General features: G+C 39.7%; 1 protein-coding gene across 1 annotated transcript in view; it reads right to left on the bottom strand.

The window, feature by feature from the left end:
• The window catches only part of Nars2 (asparaginyl-tRNA synthetase 2, mitochondrial), a 95,151-nt gene that overhangs the window by 41,600 nt on the left and 27,160 nt on the right, over positions 1–26,391 (bottom strand). Inside the window, 1 exon segment of the mRNA XM_036174792.1 lies at positions 18,791–18,885. Within this exon segment, the coding sequence (XP_036030685.1) occupies positions 18,791–18,885 (95 nt within the window).

The raw sequence follows: 26,391 nt of genomic DNA, 5'->3' as shown, positions 1-26,391 counted from the left end.
TGAACCTGCTCCAGGGCCTAGCCAGAACTGCTTTACTGTCTCCCACAGCTGCTCCTCTTCCACGCAGACCTCTGGCTTCCCCCTCTCCTATTTACTGCTTCACAGAACACAAACCCCACTCCCCCGTGCTTGTAGGCACAGTTCTCCGACAGGAATGCTCTCCTTCAGAAAGGTACTGATGTAACCCAAGGATTACTTAGTAAAGCATGTTTGCAGCTTTTGTTAACTAAATATATGCATTTTTAAAAAATGTACAAACCATGAGCCACCTTGTTCATATCTCTGAAGATGACAGTGGACCCACTACTTTCCAAAGACCCTAGCTGTCTGAACATTCAAGAGATACAGAGAAAACCTTTTGTATAATAGTCCTAAAGCAATGTCTACCAGAGTTCATTTTTTTCCACTGAACTTCCTGCTAATGTCCTGAAGTAGAGCAAAGAGAAATGCCAAGAATAATTATTCAGCTGAAAAAGTTAAGTAAAATTAATAAATAAATGTTTCAGGTGGTGGTGGCACACACATTTAATTCCAGCACTCAGGAGGCAAAGGCAAGCAGATCTTTATAAGTTTGAGGCCAGCCTGGTCTACAGAGCTAGTTCCAGGATAGCAAAGGCTTTACAAAGAAACCCTGTTTCCAAAAGCAACCAAGCAAACAAAATGTTCCATAAATAAAAACCAGTCTCAATAGAGAAATATTCAAGAACAATAAAAACATTTCTATTATAATTCATGTGCTAGACCTGCCCTTTAAATGTGAAATAAGGCTTGCAAGGGTTCTGTATACACTCCAAAAGATTGTAAGATTTATGTAACTTTACATTTGCTTATCTACTCTATTCACCTGTTTCAAATGGTAAAACATTGTGTTTTCTTTCTTTCGTTTTTTTCAGGATACAATATATCAAGGGAGATATAGTAGGTGCAATGTCAAGTGAAATGAAAATAAAATTAACCAATATCTGTGCAAACTTATTTGTTATTAGCTTTTGCTCATGAGATAGAAGAAAAAGTGAACAAGTTTCTTCCTTTTTATTATTTTGTTTTAAAGAAGCAAAGATGAAGTCCATCACTGCCCAGTTCTTAAAGATTTCTTATACCTGAATGTATGTGCACCACATTGAACCCGGTGCCCAGAGGTCAGAAGGCATTGGGATCCTCTGGAATTGGAGTTACAGAGACAACATGTGGGTACTGGAAACAAACTGGAGTCCTCTACAAGAACAACAAATGTTCTTCGCCACTGAACCATCTCTCTAGCTCCGGTACCCTTTATTTTATATTACAGAGAACTTACTAATACTTTCCACAACATTTCTTACATTTCTACTAGGACTCATCAGGCTGTCTATGAAATAATTCCCCTAAAAAATATAATACTAGTGAAAACAGTATTAATGTATTCATAGTCATCTACTTTAAGATGACCATAAATCCTGGCTTGGCCAGAACCTGTTTTAGGTCACCAGTGCTTCTTTTATTCCTACTCACCATTGCTAGTCACACGAAAGGGACTAGTTACTTCAGAAAGCTGGTTGGCAGTTTTTCTGAAGTTGTTTAGATACTCCATCCACCCCAATCCCTCCTTAAATCTGTCAGGGTAGGTTTCAGCTAAATAAAACACACAGAAACAATTTAACGATGTAAGTAATTCATGTACAGTGTACAGAAAAAAATAAGTTTTGATTAAAAAAAAAACACCAAAAGTTTTAAATTAACACAAATAAACTCATAATTATTATGCAAAGATGATAAAAATTCATTTTCATATATCAGGTATACTTGTACTATTTCAGTATATCAAAAGAATAGTGTTCCAAGCTTTTAGAAGATTTACTTTTCTTTAGTTTTTGTTTTCTCTCTTTTTTTTTTGTTTTTCAAGACAGGGTTTCTCTGTGTAGCCTTGTCTGTCCAGGAACTCACTCAGTAGATCAGGCTGGCCTCAAACTCACAGAGATCTTCCTGCCTCTGCCTCCTGAGTACTTGGATTAAAGGTGTGCACCACCAATGCCTAACTATTTTTATTTTTTAATTATGTATATGTGTGTCCGTGTGTGAGTATGTGCACATGAGAGCTGGTATCCACAGCGGCTAGCAGTAATGGATTCCCCTAGAGTTGGAGTCACAGGTAGCTATGAGGCACCTGACAGGGATGCTGGGAATCAAACCTGGGTTCTTTTTATGAGCAGTCCATGTTCTTAACTGCTTATCCATCTCTCTGACCTCATATTCCAATGCCTTTCTTTTTTCTTTTTTTCTTCAAGACAGGGATTCTCTGTGTAGCCCTGGCTATCCTTGAACACCCTCTGTAGACCAGGCTGGCCTTGATTTCATGGAAATCCCCTTGCCTCTATCTCCTGAGTGCTGGGATTAGTTGTACGCCACCACTGCTTGGTCAAGTTTTTAAATGTATTTTATGGTATAGATTTTCCAAGATTTTAGCTAATATTTTTCTTCCAACTAGAATACACTGATGAACTAAGCCAAGGGCACAGAAGCAATTCAAGCCTACAAATCACAGAGCACTGCTGAGGGCCCTGGTACCTAACAACCACCATTGTCTATGATGAAATTATACTGAGCTATTTCTTCACCCAACAAATATTTACCACAATACTCTTTACTATGAAACACACAAAAATAAGCCATGCCTAGCCTTTACTGTCAAAGGAGCTTATAGACAAGTAGGGAAGATCAGAGATCTAAAAGCACAAGGTGGAATTATAAAGGTCTTTATAAAAGTTTGGGAGAAAAATCTTTGTAATAAAAAAATCTGCATGTGCACACACACATACAGGCCATGGTACACAGGTGAAGGTCAGTCCTTGTTTGAGACAGCTTGGATCTCTCTGTTGTTCACTGCTCACACTGTGTACACCAAGCTAGCTGGGCCAAAGCTTCTAGAGTCTCTGGTTACTACTTCCTGTCTTCCTGGGATTACAGATGCCTGCACTACCATGCCTGTCTTTTTACAAACATGAATTTGAACTTAGGTTTGTGCAGGAAGCACTTTATCTACTGAACCATCTTTCCAGTTCAATCTCTGTACTCTTTTGGATAGAATTCCAAACACATGAATCACTCAAGAGAAAAATTGGTATGTAACAACAAAACAAAACCCAGTCTTGGCCATCAAAATACACCACCTTAAAATTGTAAATAAAGGCAAACTGGGGAAAACAGTATTCATAGCTGAGAAGGGCTTACATTCAGAGCATACAAAGAGCTCTCACAAAAATAAAAAGACAAACTAACTGAAACAGGAAAAAGAACTGAAAAGATAGTTCATAAATTAAGAAACACAAATGGCCAACAAAAAAAGAAAAAATAAATAACATTAGTCACAGCAGATATTCAAGTTAAAACTACAAGAAGATATCACATTGACTCACTAGAACTGCTTAACTTTTAAATACTAAAACATATTTTCCCCCTAAGATGTAGAGATCTAAAGTGAAGCTCTCACCTACTGTTGCTGGGCATGCCCAAAGAATGTTCATGACTTCAGAAAATTGTCTGGAATCTTTTCATAAAGTTAAGCATAAATTTATCATATTGTTCTGGGTATTTGTCAAAGAGATATAAAATTCTATTGTCATGATTTAGATAGTGTGGTGGTCTAAATGAGAAAGGCCCCCATAGGCTCATATATTGAATGCTTTGTTCTCCATTGGTGGAACTGCTTGGGAAGGATTATGAGGTGTGGTCTTGTTGAAGGAGGTGTGTCACTGGGGGTGGGCTTGAGGTTTCAAAACCCCAGGCCAGTTCCAGGTAGTATTCTCTCTTTGCTTTGTGGTAGTCCTCTCATCAGGTAGGCTCACAGCTACTGCTTCAGCACCATACCTGCCCACCTACTGCCATGTTCCTCTGAAACTGTAAAGAAGCCCCCATTAAATTTTCTTTTTATAAGTTGTCTTAGTCATGGCATCTCTTCCCAGGAATAGAAAAGTAACTAAGATAGATAGGATGTATAACTCCCCAAAAGATCATGGGTTGAAGGGCTGACCCAATCACTGAGGTGTGATTAGCTCTGAAGGACTATGATCTAATCAATAGATCAATCCCTTGATAAATTCGTAATTTACCTAATGATATTATTGGAAAGTAGTGGAAATTAAGGTAAGGTTGGGTTGGAAGGCACAGGGCTCAGAGCAGGGGTCCTCTACAAGTTTTTCTTGTCCTTGGCCTCTTCCTGTCCATCTTGCTGGCTTCTGGCTGCCATGTGAACAAATCTGTGGGCTATTATGATGCGGATCAACATATATATGTAGAATTTCCTGGGGGATGGAGGAGACAGGCAGATGGGGTGCCGGAGGTGGGGGGTTGGCTCAGTCGGCATAAGCCCTTGCACAACAGCCTGGTGACCTGATTCGATTCCTGGGATCGTATAAAGGTAGGAGAGAACTGACTCTACACAGCTGTCCTCTGACCACATGTGTTTACCGCTTTGTCTATTATTTTTTCAATTAAAAAAAAGGTGAGGATAGAAATAGTGGTTGAAATTTCCTAAATAAGTTATGGCTGTAAACATTCAATGAGGTGAAGAACTCCAACTAAGATGAACTTAGACCAAGGATCTAGTTGAAAGATGACTGGGGCCTGGAGATGGCTCAGGGTTTAAGAGCACTAGCAACTTTTTCAGGGGACCTGGGTTTGGTTCCTAGAACCTACATGGTGGCTGACAGTAATCTGTAGCTCCAGTTCTAGGGGATTCACTGCCCTTTTCTAACCTCTGAGGGTACTGCAAACGTGGTACACTGAAATAAAAGGCAGATAAAACATCTACACACGAAGTAAAAATAAAATCTTAGAGAGAAACAGTTACTGGTAGAATGAATTAGGAAACAGTATAACTACAGATGTGTTTTGATTTACAATGAAGTTAACTTCCAACAAAACCGTTATCCTTTAAAATATCTCAAGTTAAAAATGGGGTTAGGAATTGACACTGGTAAGGGCACTGGCCACCAGGCTACATGACCTGAGTATGACCTCAGGACCCATGCAGTGGAAGGAGAGAACTGACTTCTCCAAGTGGTCCTATGAGCTACACACACACACACACACACACACACACACACACACACACACACATGCCACCTCTCTCTCTTTCTCTCTCTCTCTCACAACACACACACACACACACACACATTTAAAATGTTCAATGTGTGTATGTGTATGTGTTACCTCCTCAAACAAATGACACATTCAGTAAATGTTTTATATGTGGTGACAGATGCACAATATTGTAAATGTATTTCAAGTTACTGAAATGGTTAACATGATGAATTTTGTTATTGTTTATCATACAGTTTCGTTAAATCTGTTAACATCTTGACACAAACCTGGGTATGTCTGGAAAGAGGGAATCCTAATCGAGAAAATGCCTCCATAAGACTGGCCTGTAGGCCAAGTCTGTAAGGCATTTTCTTGGTTAATGATTGATGTGGAAGGGTCCCACCCACTGTGGGTGGTGCCACCTGTAGACAGGTAATCCTGGATGGTATAAGAAAGCAGGCTGAGCAAGCTATGAGGTGTAAGCAGTATGCAGTGTTTCTCCATGGCTTCTGCTTAAGTTCATGTTTTGAGGTTCCTGCCTTGAGTTCCTGCCCGGACTTCTTTAGGTGATCAGCTGTGATGTGAAAGTGTGAGATAAAATAAACCCTTTCCTTCCCAAGCTATTTTTGTCATGGGTGTTTTCACTGCAATAGAAACCTTATGGAAGACAAGAAGTAACACTATATCCACTGGACAAGATAATGTTCAGCAAAAAAAGGAGAACTACTGGATAAATCTCAAATTATTATACAGAGTAAGAGAATACTGATTAAAAAGAGTAAAAACTGTATTATTTCATTTATATGAAATTCTGGAAAAAAATCTGATCTATGGTGACTAAAAGCAGATGGGGGTGTGTGACTCTAGAGGGAAGGAAAGGACTTTTAGACAGAAAAAAAAATCTGTATCTTGATTATGGTAGCAGTAGTTATAAAAGTTTATACATTTATAAAATTTATTAAGTTGTATTTTAAAACTAATTTTATTGTATAAGAAATCTATTTCAATAAAACTGATCTTACAAGAATGGCTTTATTAATAAAATGGTTTATATTATAAAATATAAAATAAGTTCTAATTATTTACATTCTAATTGTGCTTAATTTATAGAATAAACTATCAGGCAGACCTGGGAAGCCCCAGATGGTCACAGAACTGATCTTGTTTGAAGAAAAAAGAATACACAATACACAATACCATGGTCAACAGTACTGACCACCACTCTAGGACAATGTATAGCCTCATCTGCTCTCAATTTCCTATCTTGGTTCTGATGTGGTCTTCAGGCTTCAGAGGTATATGAGTTCTAGGCCTTAGTCCAGTCCTTCATCCCAGGCACTGGTCTGGTTTCACCTGACCTGTCTTGTGAGCCCTGAATTCAGGCAGACTCACTCTCTACCCCAATTCTCTTGCTTCTTGGGAACTCAAGTCTATTCTGCTGTAAAACAACTTGAAAATCTCACTTGTCAGCTGTTCCTTCCCGGTCACACTACTCTAGCTAGTTCTTTGTGTCAACCTGTCCTCCAGAGAGGCCCTAACTGCCAATATTGCCACCAGCAGAGCACCTAACAAGTCAGTGCCCACACTGCGATAAGTGCTTGGCTTTGCCTGGCAGCCAACTAATTTTCACAACAGCTCTAAAAGGTAGTTGTTGTAATTTGTTTTTATAGATTATAGAGGCCAGACATTAAGTTTATAACGTAAGTATGTAAAGAAGCCAGAATTCCAATTTAACACTCTGACAGCATTTACTTCAGCTATTAGGACCAATTATTTGATTGACAGGACCAGTGCTTTTGACAGGGATAAATAACATTATCTTAGGAACCCGCTCCATACTCAATCTCCTCCTTGACTCCAGCAATCACCTACTACTTAGGCGAATATTGAAACCACTGTTGAATAAGTGGCTAACCATTGTTGTTTTCAGAGGAAAACTAGTGAGGAAAACATTCAAAATGACAAAGACTCTTTGTTCCCAATCTAACTGAAATTCATCAAACACAACACACACAGATTTTCTTTCTCCTAAAAAAATAATTAAAGCTACCTGAGCAATTCGGACAAGATTACAAAGTAACTGAAAGAAGTAACAATATTTGCTTTGCTTTTTATAGATCTAATCACTCTCCATACTGGCCTAATTACTAAGGATTAATTTGATGTCTCCCTAGTTAACTGATCAGTAGCTGCTTCTAGACAGCACCCACAGGCATTGTAGTTCATGAACAGTAAGCTCTATGTCTACCATCCCTCAAAGGATGGACTGGAGGCTGTGTGTGTGTGTGTGTGTGTGTGTGTGTGTGTGTGTGTGTGTGTGTGTGCGTGCGCGTGCGCTCTTGCCACAAGTCAACCTGTTCTCTTGCAATGATCTCTCCCTAGCTCAGAGCTCACCAAGGAGCTAGCAATGAGCCCCAAGGATCTACTTGCCTTTGCCAGCATTGTTCTAGGATTACAATCATGCACCACGGCCCCAGCTTTTACACACACAGGTTCTGGGAACTGAACTCGGGTTTTTGTGCTTGCATGGCAAATCCTTTATTGACTGAGCCATTTCCTAGCCTAATGGGATAAGTTTTATGTGTTGAATTATGTCAATAAAGTTGTTCTTTTATATATATAGTTTACTTATCTGAACACAGTGCTCTTATAGAAGCCCATGAAGCAGATTTTAACACCTATAAAAGCACCCCTGCTCTGTCTTCCCTATGTTAAATACACTTAGAATCTTCAACTACTTCTTTAGGCTACTCTAGCCTTCATTATCCTAGCAATTCTCCTAGAGACAGACAGAACACAAAGTCTTAACTTTCCTCATATGAAGTTTTATAATTGATTCTCAGTATCTGGAAGCTGATAAAGGAATGGGACAGAGAAGCTACACAGTTTTCTAGATTTAATGATTTGGCTAAACATAATTCATTCAAAAATACATCTATTACAACAAAAGATATTCAAGAGCCAAATAGAGAAAATATGTATAGCAACCTAAAGACTATATACTATAAAAGCTCTGTAGTAATGGGGAGAAAACTAACTGAACTTCTGTGGTTTTAAGAATACAAAAGCAGAAGACTGCAACTGTTCCCTGAGACAGAGCCTGCCAGCACCCGGCTGATCTAAGAGGTGAGTCGTTATCCTCATACCCGAGTACCCCAGCCCCTAGGCTTTGGGCCCAGGGGCACAAGCCTGTGCCCCTACACCCCAACCCATTGCAGTTCCAGTTTCAGGCCACTTGGCAGGCAGACCTCCTGCACACAGGTCAGACTACCACCATCCCATCAGACCCTGTAACCCAAACCCCACCTCCCCCAAATCCCACCCACCCTCCAAGGCTGCACTGTTCCCTGAGACAGAGCCTGCCAGCACCCAACTGGACTAAGAGGCCAGTTGGCAGGCAAACATCCTGCAGACAGGTCAGACTACCACCATCTACCACACAGTAAGACTGCAACTACTCCCTGAGACACAGACCACAAGCGCCAGTTGGACTAAGAGCTGCTCCCTAAGACAAAAAGTCCATCAGCATCAATTAGACCAAGAGCTCCCATGGGATCAAGAGTATCAGACCAAGAGAGGCTCCCTCAGACACAGACCTCACTTGCCCCAAGTGGAGAAAGTGATGGGTAGACGCCAGTGCAAAAATACAGTCAAAAACATAAAAACCAATATGGCTCCATCAGAACCTACATCAGCAAGACCTGAACATCCCAACACAGAAGAAACAGAAGATATCTACCATAAAATGACTTTGAGAAGATATTAGAGATCTTAAAAGAGGAAATGAAAATTTCCCTTAAAGAAATTGGGTCATTAATATCCATCAATATCAATGGTCTCAATTCACGTATAAAAAGACACAGGCTAACAGAATGGATATGAAAACAAGATCCATCCATTTGCTGCATACAAGAAACACACTTCAAATTCAAATACAGACACCACCTCAGAATAAAAGACTGGGGAAAGACATTCCAATCAAATGGATTTAAGAAGCAAGCTGGTGTAGCTATCCTAATATCTAATAAAATAGACTTCAAACTAAAATCAATTGAAAGAGATCAGGAAGGACATTACATATTTATCACAGGGAAAATCAGACAAGATGAAGTCTCAATTCTGAATATTTATGCCCCAAATACAAGGGCACCAACATTCATAAAAAGAAAATTACTAAAGTTTAAATCACATATCAAACCTCATACACTAGTAGTGGGAGACGTCAACACCCTACTCTCACCAATGGACAGGTCTGCTGGACAGAAACTTAACAGAGAAATAAGGGAACTAACAGACATTAGTCAAATAGACTTAATAGCTACCTACAGAATATTCCACCCTAACACAAAAGAATATACCTTCTTTTTAGCACCCCATGGAACCTTCTCCAAAATCGAACACAAGCTTGGTCACAAAGCAAATCTCAATAGATACAAAAAGAATGAAATAACCTTCTGTATCTTATCAGACCACCATGACTTAAAGTTAGATTTCAACAACAACAAAAATTACAGAAATCCTACAATCTCATGGAAACTGAATAATGCCCAATTGAATCACCAATGGGTCAAGGAAGAAATAAAGAAAGAAATTAAAGACTTCCTAGAATTCAATGAAAACAAATGTACAACATACCCAAATTTATGGAACACCATGAAAGCAGTGCTAAAGGAAAATTAATAGCACTATGTGCCCACATAAAGAAGCTGGAGAAATCTCACACTAGCACACCTGAAAGCTATAGAATAAGAAGCAGCAAACTCACCCAGGAGAAACAGACGCCAGGAAATAATCAAATTGAGGGCTGAAATCAATAAAATAGAAACAAAGAGAACAATACAAAGAACCAATGAAACAAAGAGTTGGTTCTTTGAAAAAAATCAACAAGATAGACAAGCCCTTATCCAAATTAACCAAAAAGCAGAGAGAGAGAGCATCCAAATTAACAAAATTAAAATTAAAAGGGGGACATAACAACAATGAAGAAATCCAGAGAATCATCAGGTCATACTTCAAAAACCTGTACTCCACAAAATTGGAAAGTCTGAAAGAAATGGACGATTTTCTGGATAGGTACCCCATACCTAAGTTAAATCAAGAGCAGATAAACTAGTTAAATAGACCAGTAACCCCTAAGGAAATAGAAATGGTCATTAAAAGTCCCCCAACCAAAAAAAGCCCAGGACCACATGGTTTCAGTGCAGAATTCTACCAGATTTTCAAAGAAGAGCTAATACCAATACTCTTCAAATTGTTCCACACCATAGAAACAGAAGGAACATTACCAAATTCTTTTTATGAGGCTACAGTTACCCTGATACCCAAACCACTCAAAGATGCAACAAAGAAAGAGAGTTACATACCAATCTCCCTCATGAACATTGATGCAAAAATACTCAATAAAATACTGGCTAACCAAATCCAGGAACACATCAAAAAATAATTTACCATGACCAACTAGGCTTCATCCCAGGGATGCAAGGATGGTTTAACATACGAGAATCTGTCAATGTAATATACAATATAAACAAACTGAAAGAAAAAAACCACATGATCATCTCATTGCATGCTGAAAAAGCCTTTGACAAAATCCAACACCTCTTCGTGATAAAGGTTTTAGAGAGATCAGGAATACAAGAAACATATCTAAACATAATAAAGGCAATTTATAGCAAGCCGACAGCCAACATCAAATTAAATGGAGAGAAACTCAAAGCGATTCCACTAAAATCAGGAACAAGACAAGGCTGTCCCCTCTCCCCATACTTATTCAATATAGTACTAGAAGTTCTAGCTAGAGCAATAAGACAACAAAAAGAGATCAAAGGGATACAAATTGGAAAGGAAGAAATCAAACTTTCACTATTTGCAGATGATATGATAGTATACAGAAGTGACCCCAAAAATTCTACCAGGGAACTCCTACAGCTGATGAACAGCTTCAGTAAGGTGGCAGGATACAAGATCAACTCAAAAAAAGCAGTAGCCCTCCTATATACAAATGAAAAAGGGGCTGAGAAAGAAATCAGAAAAACATCACCCTTTATAATAGCCACAAATAATATAAAATACCTTGGGGTAACTCGAACTAAGCAAGTGAAAGACCTGTATTATAAGAACTTTAAGTCTCTGAAGAAAGAAATTGAAGAAGATATCAGAAAATGGAAAGATCTCCCATGCTCATGGATATGTAGAATCAACATAGTAAAAATGGTAATCTTACCAAAAGCAATCTACAGATTCAATTCAATCCCCATCAAAATCCCAACACAATTCTTCACAGACTTGGAAAGAACAATACTTAACTTTATATGGAAAAACAAACTTAGGATAGCTGAAAGAATCCTGTATAATAAAGTAACCTCTGGAGACATCATGATCCCTGACCTCAAGCTCTATTATAGAACTATAGTAATAAAAAACAGCTTGGTACTTGCATAAAAACCAACATGTGGATGAATGTATTCAAATTGAAAACTGTGACGTTAATCCACACACCTATGAACATATGATTTTCGACAAAGAAGCCAAAATTGTATCATGGAAAAAAGAAAGTATCTTCAACAAATGGTACTGGCATAACTGGATGTCAACATGCAGAAGATTGCAAATAGATCCACATCTGTCACCATGCACAAAACTCAAGTCCAAGTGGATCAAACACCTCAACATAAATCCAGTTACACTGAATTTGATAGAAGAGAAAGTAGGAAGTAGTCTGGAATGAATTCGCACAGGAGACTACTTCCTAAATATAACACCAGTAGCACAGTCACTGAGAGCGACAATTAATAAATGGGGGCCTCCTGAAACTGAGAAGCTTTTGTAGAGCAAAGGACACGGTCAATAAGACCAAAAGATAGCCTACAGAATGGGAAAAGATCTTCACCAACCCCACATCTGACAGTGGGCTAATCTCCAAAATATATAAAGAACTCAAAAAAGCTAGACATCAAAATACTGAACAATCCAATTAAAAACGGGCTACAGAGCTTAACAGAGAATTCTCAACAGAAGAATCTCAAATGGCTGAAAGGCATTTAAGGAATTGTTCAACATCCTTAGTCATCAGGGAAATGCAAATCAAAACAGCTCTGAGATACCATCTTACACCTATCAGAATGGCTAAGATTAAAAACACTGAAGACAGCTTATGTTGGAGAGATGTAGAGAAAGGGGAACAGTCCTCTTCCACTGTTGGTGGGAATGCAAACTTGTACAGCCACTCTGGAAATCAGTATGGCGGTTTCTCAGAAAATTGAGAATAAGTCTTCCTCAAGACCCAGTTATACCACTCTTGGGCATATACCCAAGGAATGCTCAATCTTACCACAAGGACACTTGCTCAACTATGTTCATATCAGCATTGTTCGTAATAGCAAGAACCTGGAAACAACCTAGATGCCCCTCAACTGAAGAATGGATAAAGAAAATATAGCACATATACACAATGGAGTACTACTCAGCAGTAAAAAAACAATGATATCATGAAATTTGCGGGCAAATGGATGGATCTAAAAAATATATTGAGTGAGGTAACCCAGACTCAGAAGGACAAACATAGTATGTACTCACTCATAAGTGGATACTAAATGTGAGGGAAGGGATGGCCAGACTGCAATCCACAACTCCAGAGAGGCTAGCTAACAGGAAAAGACCCTTGGAGGGACACATGGATGATCCTGTGAAGGAAAAGTGGATGAGATCTACATGAGTGGGCTGGGTGGTGGTGGGGTGGGGTGCGGTGGCAGAGGGTGAGGAGTGGGGGATGAGAACATAGGGAAATGGTAGGGTTAAGCTGGAACAGTGACAGAGTGGAAGGGCAGAGGGTAAGATACCATGATAGATGAGGACATCATGGGAATAGGAAGAGGTAGGTTGCTGGGGAGGCTCTCAGGAATCCATAACCTTGGTCTGCTGGCAATGGTCCAGAGGGTGCCTGGACCAGTCTACTCTGGTGACCAGCCTAGCAAATAATCTAGCTGTCATCATAGAGACTTTGTTCATTGACAGATGGAGGCAGATACAGAGATGCACAGCCAGGCACCAGGTTGAGCTTTGGGAATTCAATTGATGAGAGAGAGGAGAGATACTGCAGGCAAGGGACATGGAGATCATGATGGGAGGACGTGCAGAGATGACTGGCCACACTGGTGGAAGCCCATGAACTGTGGACTGGTGGCTGTGGAGCCCCCATGGGACTGGACTAGGCCCTCTGGATACAGAAGATGGTTGTTTGGCTAAAACTGTTTGGGGGGCACCTAGGCAGAGGGATCGGGATCTGTCCCTGGTCTATGGGCAGGCTTCTGGAATCCAGTGCCTGTGGTGTGACACCTTGCACAGCCTTGGTGCAGTGGGAAGGGGCTTGGACCTGCCTAGACTCAGTGTGCTGGGCTCTGCTGACTCTCCATGGGAGACCTAGATTTGGGGGATGTGGGGATGTGGGGATGTGGGGTGGCTTGGGAAAGAGGGCTGGGGGTGGGAGGAGAGGGGGGTCTGTGGATAGCATTGGAGTGAGTAGAAATTTCTTAATAAAGAAAAATGAAAAAAAAAAAAAAAAAGAATATGTTCCCAGCAGCTGGGTGGGTAGCTCCGGGTTAAAAAGCACTTATTGTTCTAGCAAGGGATGTGAGGTCAGCATCTGCAAGGCAGCTCACAACAGCCTACAACTCCTTCCAGGGGACATCCCCTTCTTCCCTCCATGTGCTCCTGTACATACGTCGTGAACAGAAACTCATTCAGACAAACACATATACGTATTAAATCCATGAATAAATCCTAAAACAAACAAACAAAGAATACAAAACAAAGCATTATATCAAATATGAAAGTCATAACCATTAAATATGGATACCATTTTAAGATGTATCTGCATGTAAACACTGAGATAATATCTCTAAATTAAATTCAACCCAAGCAAGGTGAAATTTCCTTGACATCTGCTTTTGTGCTTAGGACTATCTCTTTAAACAATGGCTACCATACTTACAAACCCTTACTTAATGTACATCGTGCTCAATAGAGTTTATGGGTTAATAGATGTTTGTATATCTTTGTAGCCAGGGATCTAGATCTGTGCTTAACATACAGTTTTCAATAAACAATGAATTGACTAAACATGTATAAATGAACAAAGTTTATAAAAGTATGAAATGGATGAAGACCAAGGAAGTCTTTTGAGCAGATGGGAAGACAGGTTCACACTCAGTTATGAGGGGAGCCTTGGTTTAGTCCTGTTCCAATGCTATCAGTCTCATCAAAGGAGGGCAAAGCATAGTTTATGAGCTCAGGGTAAGACTTGCTGAAATAACCCAAGGATGGCTCATACTTATCACAAACAGATTCATCAAAGTTGAATGAAATCAGTGCAAAAACCTAAGTTGATTTCTCCCTCAAAATGGAAACAGATTTTTCTTTGATTATAAAGATATTAAACACTATTTCTTAAAATCTTAAAAGAAGAAAGGCTAAAGGCAAGAGATAAAGACCACCACCCAAAGGCTGGCAAGATTGTTCAGCAGGTGAAGGGGCTTGCTGTTCAAGCCTCGTTAACTGAGCTCGACCTCTAGAACCCACACAAAGTTGGCCAGAGAGAAATGACTCCACAAAGTGGCATTCTGACCTTTACTCCTCTATCATGCACACACATAGACAATAATAAAAATGTAAAAGTTGCCATTCAAAACATGTATTTTAAGCATGTGAGTGAGGGAAGAAAGCCTGGGAAAAGTGCCCAGTCTTGGAAACAATCAAAGGCTGTCCTTGAGTGGGTGAACAGATAAACACTATTATATATGAACAACAGAATATGGTTCAACAGTAAACAGAAGTGAGATACCAAGTAATGAAAAGACACAGAGGAACCTTCAATGCATGTTATTAACTAAAAGAAGCCACTCTGAAAAGGTTCCATATTGCATGACTCCAAGTACACTGAGTTATAGAAAAGAGAAAACTATAGAGACACAAAGCAGAATAATAGGAGAATTTTCACAGCAGGGCAGCTATTCTGTATACTATAATGGTGGGTACCTGTGTCAAAAGGCACAAAACGTCAACACTAAGAATGAACTCTCCAGTGAACTATAGACTTCAGGTGATAAGGATGTGTCAATGCAGATTTATCAAAGGGAGGGACAATGATAAAAAAACGGTAAACCTAAAAACAAAAGGAAAGAACCTAAGACATCCTATAGTATCAAATGATAGGAAAGCACTCACAGGACAGGAGACACATAAAAGGCACAGAAGACTCAACCTGTAACAGACTGTGTTTTCCATAATTAAAGTCATTTATGTAATTATTTAGATAAAACAGAATCAAGTAAGTCAATAAGAGAGATGTACCTGAGTCCATCCTGATGCAAATGACGGACTAAATAAAAGTGAACAAACTTCCCATATAGAATTTCAGATATCCCCTCCCCAAAGGAGCTGTGGTTAATTCCATTTCCTACACCCCAAGTCCCCACCCAAGTGAGGGCAGACTTGGTGATTGCCTTATAAAGAACAGAGTGGCGAAAGGGGAACGCAGCCCAGTTTCAGGGGAGAGATCTGACAACCACTACTCTACCTAACAGTGTCGTCAACATCACCACATAGACGACACACACTCCCTCAGAGGATGTCACGAGAATAGCACTTCACCTTTGTGCTATTCTTTCCCAAAACCTGCATGACCCAGGTCTAATCTGGAGAAAAACATTGGACGAACTGAGGTCAGGTTACATTCTACAGGTCACACAAACAAAGACTGGGAAACAGCCAAGAAGAGACTTGGGAACAAGACAACTACATTGCAGATATCTTGAACTGAATTCTGGAAAAAGAAGATATTAATAGAGAAACTAGTAAAATCCAAATAAAGCCTGGACTCTGCTTAACTGTCCATTATTCACTAACACTGTGTTCTTGGTTTTGACAAATGCATCACAGTCATGGAAGATTTGGGGGAATGGCAGGGGGTAGGTGGAAACTGCAGTGCATTTATAACTTGTCTATATATCCACAAAGAAATCCAAAACAGTATCTATTTAAAACGAAAACCCTTGAAAACAGAGTCATAAATCCATTAGACTCAAGGGGTTCTTTGGAAAATGTTAGCCTTCTAAATTTAACTACATTTACGCCTTTTAACAGTCTTTTAAATAAAATTAAGCATAGTACAAAGCTAAGAGAAAGAATACTAAGAATTTCTGATTAGAGTAAATCATGAAACATGATGTACTGTATATTCTAGAACTATGCATATTAAATTAGGAACATTTGCATGACATTATTAGACACACGTATTATAAATTTAAGATCTAATATTCCACCAATTAACCCTTCATCGTTTCATTGGACATTATATTTTACAGACCACTATACTGAGAAAGAGGCACTACAATAGAGGTCTTATAATACAGAAATAAATGTTTGGTAAACATATCCCATACACGATCCTTGCAGAGGCGATTCCTTGTTTCTCCCAGTATAGCTTAAAACAATTAGTACCGTTTGGTTTGTTTTGAGGCCACAAACTTGCATATGGGTAAGGCTGACCTTGAACTACTGGCCCTCTCTCCATCTTCTAAATGCTGGGGTTACAGGCATGTGCCTAGCCTACAAGATTACTTATAAAGTTAATCTATTCATTGGATGTAAGGTAAAAGGTAAACAGCTTTTAAAAAGAGTGTCTTTTCAAAGCAATATGGGAATAAAGACCAATACAAAGATTATCACTGAAGAATGCCCTTGCTCTATTATTTCTTTACTGTGAAAGAAGTACCCTATATTACATGGAATTACAAACCAATATGTACATTTTTGTCCTCTACAGTAACATAATTTTTCAGTTATAAGAAATAATACCAGAAGTTAGGGTTTATCGGTCTGTAGGACACCAAGCAGTTTGTAATTAATATAGAATTCTTTTTCTTTTTCTTTTTCTTTTTTTTTTTTTGTTTTCCGAGATAGGGTTTCTCTGTGTAGTTTTGGTGCCTGTCCTGGATCTCTCTCTATAGACCAGGCTGACCTCGAACTCACAGAAATCCACCTGGCTCTGCCTCCCAAGTGTTGGGATTAAAGGAATGTGCCAACACTGCCTGGCTAATATAGAATTCTTAATTGGCCAGTTGTTAAAACTATCTATGGCTAGGAGGTAGTGGCACATGCCTTTAATCCCAGCATTTGGGTACAGGCAAGGGAATTTGTGAGTTCAAGGCCAGAGTGTTCTACGGAGTGAGTTCCAGAACCGTCAGAAATACACAAAGAAACCCTGTCTCAAAAAAGCAAAACACACACACAAAAAAAAAAAGAAAGAAAGAAAGAAAGAAATTAGTTTCTGCATCACAGAACAAGAGACTAAGGAGGAACTCTAGAGTCTGCTGTCCAATATTTTCCTTAAGAAAAGGAAGTAGGAAGCTGGGCCCTAGGAATATACAGACTTTTCAAAGGTCTGACAGTGCTAGAAATGTACTCAATTTAACTTAAAAGTCTTGCTAGTGGATCCACAGTGCCATATGCTAATTTTCTTTTTAAAAATCAACTGCCAGTGGTTTAGAGAGAGAGCTGCTCTTACAGAGGACCTGAGTTCAGTTCCCAGAGTGGGAGTGCTTGCTGCTCTTACAGAGGACCTGAGTTCAGTTCCCAGGGGCAGCTCACAACTGCCTGCAACTCCAGTTCTATGGGATCCAATGTCCTCTTCTGGACACAGACACGCAGGCATGCACACACACACAAACTAATTACTGAGCAAAAATATTTCCTACTTTTTTGTTTTGGTTTTTGAGACAGGGTTTCTCTGTATAGCTTTGGATCCTATCCTGGAACTTGCTCTGAAGACCAGGCTGGCCTCAAACTCATAGAGATCCTCCTGCCTCTGCCTCCTGAGTGCTGGGATTAAAGGCGGGCACCACTACTGCCCAGCATACTTTTTTTTTTTCAAGTGAAATGAGGTAGTATCTGGCTTAGGCATGAACTGTGAGCAGCCATTACTTCCATGCATATGGTCATTTATATTGAAATTTTGATTACATGGTTGGGATTTAAGCAAGAATAATTAGTAATAAAAGATTACAACTTTGATTTTTACTGTTAAACTTCTTTTACTAAAAACAGAAGTCTAGATGAATGTGATTTTACTTGGAAAACACTTGGATGTTTCCTTTTTTTCTTTTCTTTTTAGATGTATTTACTTTATATGTATGAGTGTTTTGCCTGCTTGTGTGTTGATGTACTATGTGCCTGCTTGGTACCCTCAGAGGTCAGAAGAGGATGTCTGATCCCCTGGAACTTGGCTTACACACAGTTGTGAGTCACAATGTGGGTGGTGGGAACCAAATCCAGGTCCTCTTCAAGAGCAACAAGTAGCTGGGCGGTGGTGGCGCACGCCTTTAATCCCAGCACTCGAGAGGCAGAGTCAGGCGGATCTCTGTGAGTTCCAGGCCAGCCAGGTATACAGGGCGAGATCCTGGACAGGCAACAAAACTACACAGAGAAACCCTGTCTCGAAACAAAACAAAACAAAACGAAACTACAACAACCCCCCCCCCCAAAAAAAAAGCAACAAGTATTTTTAACCATTGTACTCTCTCTAGCCCCTCACTTGGACATTTTTCAAATTGTCCATTAAATCTACTTTTGGTGTATAATGATAGAATAATTTCAGCTCTTAAGTTTGAGCACACTTTTTCCTTTGGCCACAAATCACAATCAGCATACACAAGAAAAAAAAAGTAAAATTTTGTACCCTGACATCACTTCTAGGTGAAGCTGTCCCGAGACAGTTAAGAAAGCAGGAACATTGAAGAAATTCTCCTCGGGTACCTTTGTTTTGCTTGAAGGCTGTAAATAAAAAACACAAGCCACGAAAAGCTATTATGCATTATGGTTGCTTATTATAACCACCATGACCCATAGCTAAAAACAATATTACAGTTAAGCCTATGTAAGGACTATTCCTTCTCACTAAAATAAAAGGATTGCATATACCTAAAATAGAGCATACCTATGTAGGCATTCTAACAGCACAGGAGCTTATCATGTAATTTCAAAACACAATAACCATAGGACATAGGACTTGTTCATCAATTTTCCCTAAAAAGTAATTCTGGTTAAGGGTAAACAAAAGCAAGAGATGTTTTATGGATTAAAAACATTAAATGTGGCAATTCACATGACCTCTTTAACTTTGACCTACAATTAAGACCTAATTTTTTCAAGGGAGTAGCCTCTGGAACAGTGTTTCCCAACCTGTGGGTTGTGACCCCTTAGAAAGGTTGCTTAAGACCATAGGAAAACAGAATAGATACTTCTGTTATGATTCATAACAATAGCAAAATTACAGTTATAAAGTAGCAACAAAAATAATTTTGTGGTTGGGGTCACCACAACATGAGGAACTATATGGAAAATGAACTCATGTAATCATTTACAAGGTGCAGTAGCACTCATCTGTTTCCAGCTACTCAAGGCTGAGGCAAGAGGATGGCTTGTACCCATGAGTTTAGAGGACCTGGGAAATAAAGCAAAACCTGGTCTCAAGAGTGGAAAAAAAAAAAGTAATTCTGAATCTCACAAGTTCAAAAACTACTGCCCCAGGGTGATGAATTTAAGGCTTAGGATTGCAATTTTAAATTTATAATTCTAAACAACTCTGTTACTAGTAACTAAAATACTGATAGATGAATCTATGAATATCAAAGTTAAGAAATTTTACTCAATAAAGCAATGATAAATAAAGCTAACAGAGAAATGTTGGATTAAGAAAAAGTATTTTGCAGCATGTAAAATCAGAAAGTGCTAGCGGTAGAGGGGGATCCAATGCCCTCTTCTGGTCTCTGTGGACACCAGGTATACACATGGCATATATTCACACAGATCTACACACATACACATTAATGAAAAATAAAAATAAATCTTTAAAATTAGTAAGTGATTAATGGACAGAATATATAAAGTATCTCCTGCCAAGAAAACAAGAAAGAAAATAATCTATTCCCTAAATAGGAAAGTAGATTCACAGAAAGCATGGTTAAATGACTAAGATATATGTGAAGAAGTTTTCAAACTAACTGATCAAGAAATTAAAAACAGCAAATTACAAAAAGGCATGCTAACAACACTTGACAAACACAAGATTGTTAAAAATAAAGTTATATTTCAAAAAGTTGTATCAAGTACAGGTGAAAATTCAGTGTGGCAGGCAGAAAGAACTCTAAGACATGACCCCATGATTCCCAGATCCTGGCTATTTTCAAGTATCAATCCAGTTACTGATGTAAACTGATTTTATAAGTTCAATTAAAGTTCCATATCAAACAGCTTAAAGACACATAGTTTATCTGAGCACATCAAACCTAGTCACAAGAGCACTTTAAACGTCTGAATGAAGCTTTTCCTGCTGGCTTCAGAGGTCAGATTTGTAAGACAAGGATATAAAAGGGCCAGCAGCCCCTTAGGGATCGCGACCCCACAGGTTGAGAACCATGGCCACGGTATGCTTCAGGAACTGCTGCAGACCTGTAGAGGCCTTATGTATGCTGCCGCGGTCTCTTCATATGAGCTCTGCTTGTGTGGATTTAAAGGACCTTGGTTCTCGGTGTCTGTCCTCCATCCCCTCTGGCTCTTATATACTCTTTCTGACTCCTCCTCTTCAGGGTTCCCTGAGCCAAGAAGGATTTGATGAAGACAACCCATTTAGGGCTGATTGTTCCAAGGTCATACATTCTTTCTATGTACTTTCTGGCTGTGGATCTCTGTATTTGTTCCCAGATGCTGCAGGAGGAAGCGTCTCTGCTGATGATGGCTGAGCACTGATCTATGAGTATAGCAGAGTGTCATTAGGCGTTGTTTGTTTTTAAGACCAGTAGTTTTTGGTTTTACCCTAGGTCCTGGTCTATCTAGATTGCCTGAACGTATATATGTGAAGTGTGTGTGTGTGTGTGTGTGTGTGTGTGTGCCTGGTGCTCTTGGAGGCCAAAAAAGGGATTGAGTCTCTTGAAACTGGAGTTATGGATGATGGTAAGCCATTATGTGGTTCTGGGAACTGAATCTGGGTCCTCTATAAGAGTCATCTCCGAATCCCCTCCATACTATTGTTATTTAGGAATTTTATACTTTGTTTTAATGTTTAGTTACTCAAGCATTTTTAATCACTGTATTCCTCATGGAGGTTTTCTTTCATGTTCTTGCCACTGAAAACTAGGCTTGTGTAGCACTTCAATTATAGGTACTATTGCACAGTATCGGGCCCCACTTCAATTCGTGTTTCTACTGAACGAGCATTTATGACAGGCTGTGCTAGGTACTAGACTAAATGCCAGATACAGTGGTGAGAGAGCAACAAGGTCCCCAAGGAACCCATTTATTTTTAATTTTATGGGCTAACTCAATCAACCGAAATGTACTTAATACAGAATTTTCAATTTAGGGCTGGGGATTGGGTTGCAGTGAGATGCTCTGCATATAAAAACATTGGCTGCCAAGTGTGACAGCCTGAGCTCAATCCCTGGAACCCACAAAGTCAGAGAAATGACTCCTGCAAGTACAGGCACACACATAAGAAATAAATAAATATTAAAAAACAAAAACAAAAACAAACCAAAAACCTTAAGCAGAATTGCTTGAAAGCGAGCATGTCTGGATGCTGTTGTCTCAAAAGAACTTAAACCTCTCCCCAAGCTTTTGCTTCTTCAAGTATACTAAGGAATTCTGGGTCACAGACTGCTGAAAATACTGTTGTCCATTTTAATAGCCCAGGGTGGGAGTGGATGAACCGCGTGATCCACAGAAAATGACTCACAGCAGGATGCTGGCCCAGCACCCTGAAAAGCGCATCAAGATCATCACATACCTAGTACAAAGGTCAAAATCCAGAAAGCTGACAACACTGAATGCTGGAGGAGATGGGAAACAGCAGACCTCTCATCTACTATTAATGGGAAGGCAAAACGGCACAGCTACTTTGTAACACACTTAGTTTCTTACAAAACAAACATTTCTCAGGATGAATCAGTGATTGTGTGTCCCTTTGTATTTATCCAAAAGCGCTGAAAACTTAACGTCCATGTTAAAAAGAAAACTGTATGGGAATGCTTACAGCAGCATTAATCATAGCTGCAAAAATCAGGAAGCAACTAAGACATCTTTCAGAAGGTGCATAACCTGCGGTACACTCAGCGGATGGAATACTATTCAGTGCTCAAAAGAAAGGAACTGTCAATCCCAGGAGAGACTGGGATGAACCTTAAACTACTTCTACAATTAAAAGAAGGCAATCTGAAAAGGCTTCATACTGGTTGTTTCAACTAAGCCACTTACCTGATAATCATGTTTTAGTCGACAAAGGACTGTGTGTCCAATGGTAGTCCTCTGAGACTGTAACAGGCTGGGTATGGTAGCTCATGTCTATAATTCCAGCTAAGGAAGCTAAGAAATAGGAGTGTAAGGCCAATTTTGGCTACTGAGTGAGTGTTAAGATAGCTTGAACTACAAGAGACATGTCTTACTGTTCTATTGCTGTGCTAAGACACCATGACCAAGGCAACTTTCAAAAGAAGGCATTTAACCTGGGCTCACTGTTTCAGTGGGTGAGAGCCCATAACCATCATGTAGGGAAGCCTGGCAGAAGGATTAGCACTGGAACGGTAGCTGAGCGCTTCCATCTGGGCCACAGGAAGTAGGGGAGGGAGACGCATGCAAACATGCCAATGGACAAGCTAACCAGAAGTGCTGTGGGTTTTTGAAACCTCAAAGCCCACCCCAGTGACACACACACCTGAAAACATGGATCCCAACAACGAAAGGCCTTCATTAGTGGGGAGTAATAGTCATGGTCTATTTTCTTACATGGAACTCTGATAAAAACAAAAACGTGAACAACAAGAAACCAAAGATAGCAGACAAGCCACAAGTGTATTTCAGGAAAGACTGGCTTAAGAAGAGAATCAGGCAGGTCCTTCAGGAGGGACCAGAAGTGGGCAACTGTCATAGGAGATGCCTCAAGACCTTCCTACTGGACTATGATAATATTTCCTAGAAGAAAAATTATCAATCTGTAGGAACAGCTAGTCCTATATCAAGTTCAAAGTATTCTATAAGGGATACTTTCTCCTCCATCTTCCAGGTTACTAATGTCATTTACTCACATGAATGATCAACCGTGAGATTCAGACATGTTAATTAATACCTACCACTTTTTAATCAATTTTATAGATTGAGTCTCAGTGTAAGATTTTATTTGGACAAGACCTTCGGGCAAAAATATATGAAATTAACACAACAAATAGTTTTTTAAAGTCCTTGCCACGCCACTCAGTGACCCAACCAACTTTTCTTGGTCATATAAAAGTTATTAGAGTAATACAACTTAACTTGACCTTTATCACACACAACAGGAAAGACAAAACAAGACAAAACTTTGAGAGGTTATTCTGACACTAGAAGCTGAAAAAATAGTGTACAAAGAGACAGAAAACCAACAATCACCGAACATTTTAAAATAAGTAGAACCAGTGTTTTGTTTTCCTTTTCTAATTTTTAATCAAGGTGTAAAACCCTCTGCTTCTTTAAGGATTTCCAAGAAAATATTAAACAAATATTTTGAATTGCCTCCCAGTTATCAGTTCTCACAGCAGAACAAATATAGCCGAGTAGCTTCAGTCTCAAGGGAACGAACTAGAAAAACCCACACAAGTCAGCTGTCTCCATGTAAACTGTGCAGCAAGGAGCCAAGCAGCAGCGAGCTGGCCCTGGAAAAGAACAGTCGATGGTGGAGAGTTTACTTAACCTCCACAGCCTCCCCAGCTCTCACATGCCATCTCATTTCCTCTGCATTCCCCATCCGTCCGTCCTCTACTCTCTGGACTCACCCTCACTTCTGTTTACTCATAATCCCAGGATGGAAAAGTTGAGAATAAAAGGGGTAAATAAGAAGCATGCCGCAGAAACCTGGAAGGCAATGGGAAAATACTACCCATCTGCACACTCCACACTCGTGCGTGTGTGTGCGTGCGTGTGCGTGTGCGTGTGCGTGTGTGTGTGTGTGTGTGTGTGTGTATTCCAACTGAGGGCTTCTGAGAAGGCAAAATCTCCATGATACAGATATAACAAAGAATCAAAAGATCCAAGCTAGCCATGACTTAGCCATGCTTAAAAATTTGTGTTGAGGTCAAATGTCACACACAACCAGTTTTGAGAGTGAGAGGAGAGAAGAGAAGGGGAACTGTGGTTAGTATGTAAAATGAAATAAAATTAAAATAAAATTCTCTCTCTGTCTCTCTCTCTATATATATATACATACATATATATATAAGAAATTGTCCTGACAAGTCCTTAGAGTGCACTGTAGAAATCAAAAAGAAACCCAGGGAAACAGGAGCAGCAATGAACTGCATTTCACTTTGCTGGGCACATTATTAACAAGACTCTTCACTACCTTACCACTCCCAGGATGTCCACTGTCAGTCTATGTTTTTTAATTGCTACAAATGTGAACTTCTAAGTAAAAATAATCTTCCTTAAAATGAGGGTCTATTTGCCCTCCAGAACACCCATGCGTAGCCCTGAGAAAGGTTCCATCCTGGCAACAATTTGTACAGGAAAGGAAGTTGTGAGTTCCGATTGTTTGTAAACTGTCTGCTTTCCCGCTGAGCATCTGAGAAAGAACAAGAAAAGTAAAAGAAACAAGGGCCTGTAACCCTTGAAATCAGATGGTGAGGCTAGGCCCCCCAAAAAAAGTGAACTAAAAAAAGTTTTTTTCTGGCCGGGCGGTGGTGGCACACGCCTTTAATCCCAGCACTTGGGAAGCAGAGGCAGGAGGATCTCTGTGAGTTTGAGGCCAGCCTGGTCTACAGAGTGAGACCCAGGAAAGGCGCAAAGCTACACAGAGAAACCCTGTCTCAAAAAACTAAAATAAATAAATAAATAAATAAATAAATAAATAAATAAATAAAAGTTTTTTTCCTTTTTTTAAAGGGGAGAAACAATGTGAATGAAAAAATCAAATGAAGGGAAAGGACATGACTGCTACTAGGTATGGTGGAGGAGAAAGTCCATTCTATTACAGATGTGTGGGAGAGCACAGCCAGAGGCAGGGACATCTGGGAGAGTCCAGAGTCCATATGACCCTGAGCCATGTGGGGGTGGTGGGGCCAGAGATGGGAGAGCCAGACCAAAAGGCAAGGAGGGTAAAGGGTAGACCAAAAAGACCAGATAACCAAAATGGTTGGATTATATAGGGAAGGGCAGCCCATCCCCTCAGCCTGGAGAAGTTGAGGGTAGGGGTGGGGCATGCTAGGTACCCTGTAACAGGTAGGGACTGAGGGAGGTAGGAAGGACCTGGTGGCCAGTGTCTGGCACCTCAGCCATTTGTCCTAGGTTTGAAACCTAACACAATGTTAAACAACAAAACATAGGCTGTGGATTGTCACACTGAATATTACACTAACCGGAGCAGTACTGAATGTACTTCTCAATCTGCTATTGCTTTCTTTTTTAAAAAATTCATTTTTTAAAAGTTCTTTAAAATTAAACTAAAATCATACCAAATTAAATTTTTAAAAAATTAAAATTTGGTTCCATACTCTTCTATTTTTGGTTGTGAGCCTAGCCTTTAACGGCTGAGCCATCTCTCCAGCCCGGTTCCATACTCTTAACAGCTGATTTGTTAGAACCTAAACCAACAACTCACCCACAGATTATCTTCACATGTTACTAGCAGAAACAAATAACAGTGAATTGTCAATCACAATACAAGGTCCAAGTCTTCTTTCCACATGTAATTACTGTAAGTTCAGCGATTTGAATAAGAGTAGTCCTTCATAGGCTTATTTGAATACTTCATCCCCAGGTGCTGTTTGGGAAGGTTAGGGAACCTTAGGAGATGTAGCCTGACTGGAGGCAGTACAGCAGAGGAGGGCGAGCTTTGGGGGTTCACAACCTCACCCCCAACTTAGCCCTTCCCCGCTTCCTGTGTGCAGATGAAAATATGACCATCCAGCTTCCTGAGCCTGCCACCATGCCACGCCTTCTCCGTGAGGATGGACTCTATCCCACTGGAAATGGACGCTAAAGCAAAGCCTTTCCTCCTTAGGCGGCTCTTTGTCAGGATGTTTTCTAACAGCAGCATCACAAAAGGAGCTAACACAGTGTGCTATAGCTCTAGTCACTTGAACAAAATAACTAGAATACAGAACTACTCACTGAAACTGTACTGTAGAAGAGTGGAGACAACTGAAAGTCCATCAGTAAGTAATAACTACATGTACTAAAGTGCACGTGATAATACTCTGGAACAGTAAGCAGCCTTAAAGGATAAGGTAGATTCTTAGAAAGAGCAGAAGAACTACT

This window comes from Onychomys torridus, chromosome 1 (assembly GCF_903995425.1).
Source record: "Onychomys torridus chromosome 1, mOncTor1.1, whole genome shotgun sequence".
NCBI lineage: Eukaryota > Metazoa > Chordata > Mammalia > Rodentia > Cricetidae > Onychomys > Onychomys torridus.
The sequence above is the reverse complement of the archived record's forward strand: the minus strand, read 5'-3'. Positions and strand labels throughout refer to the sequence as shown.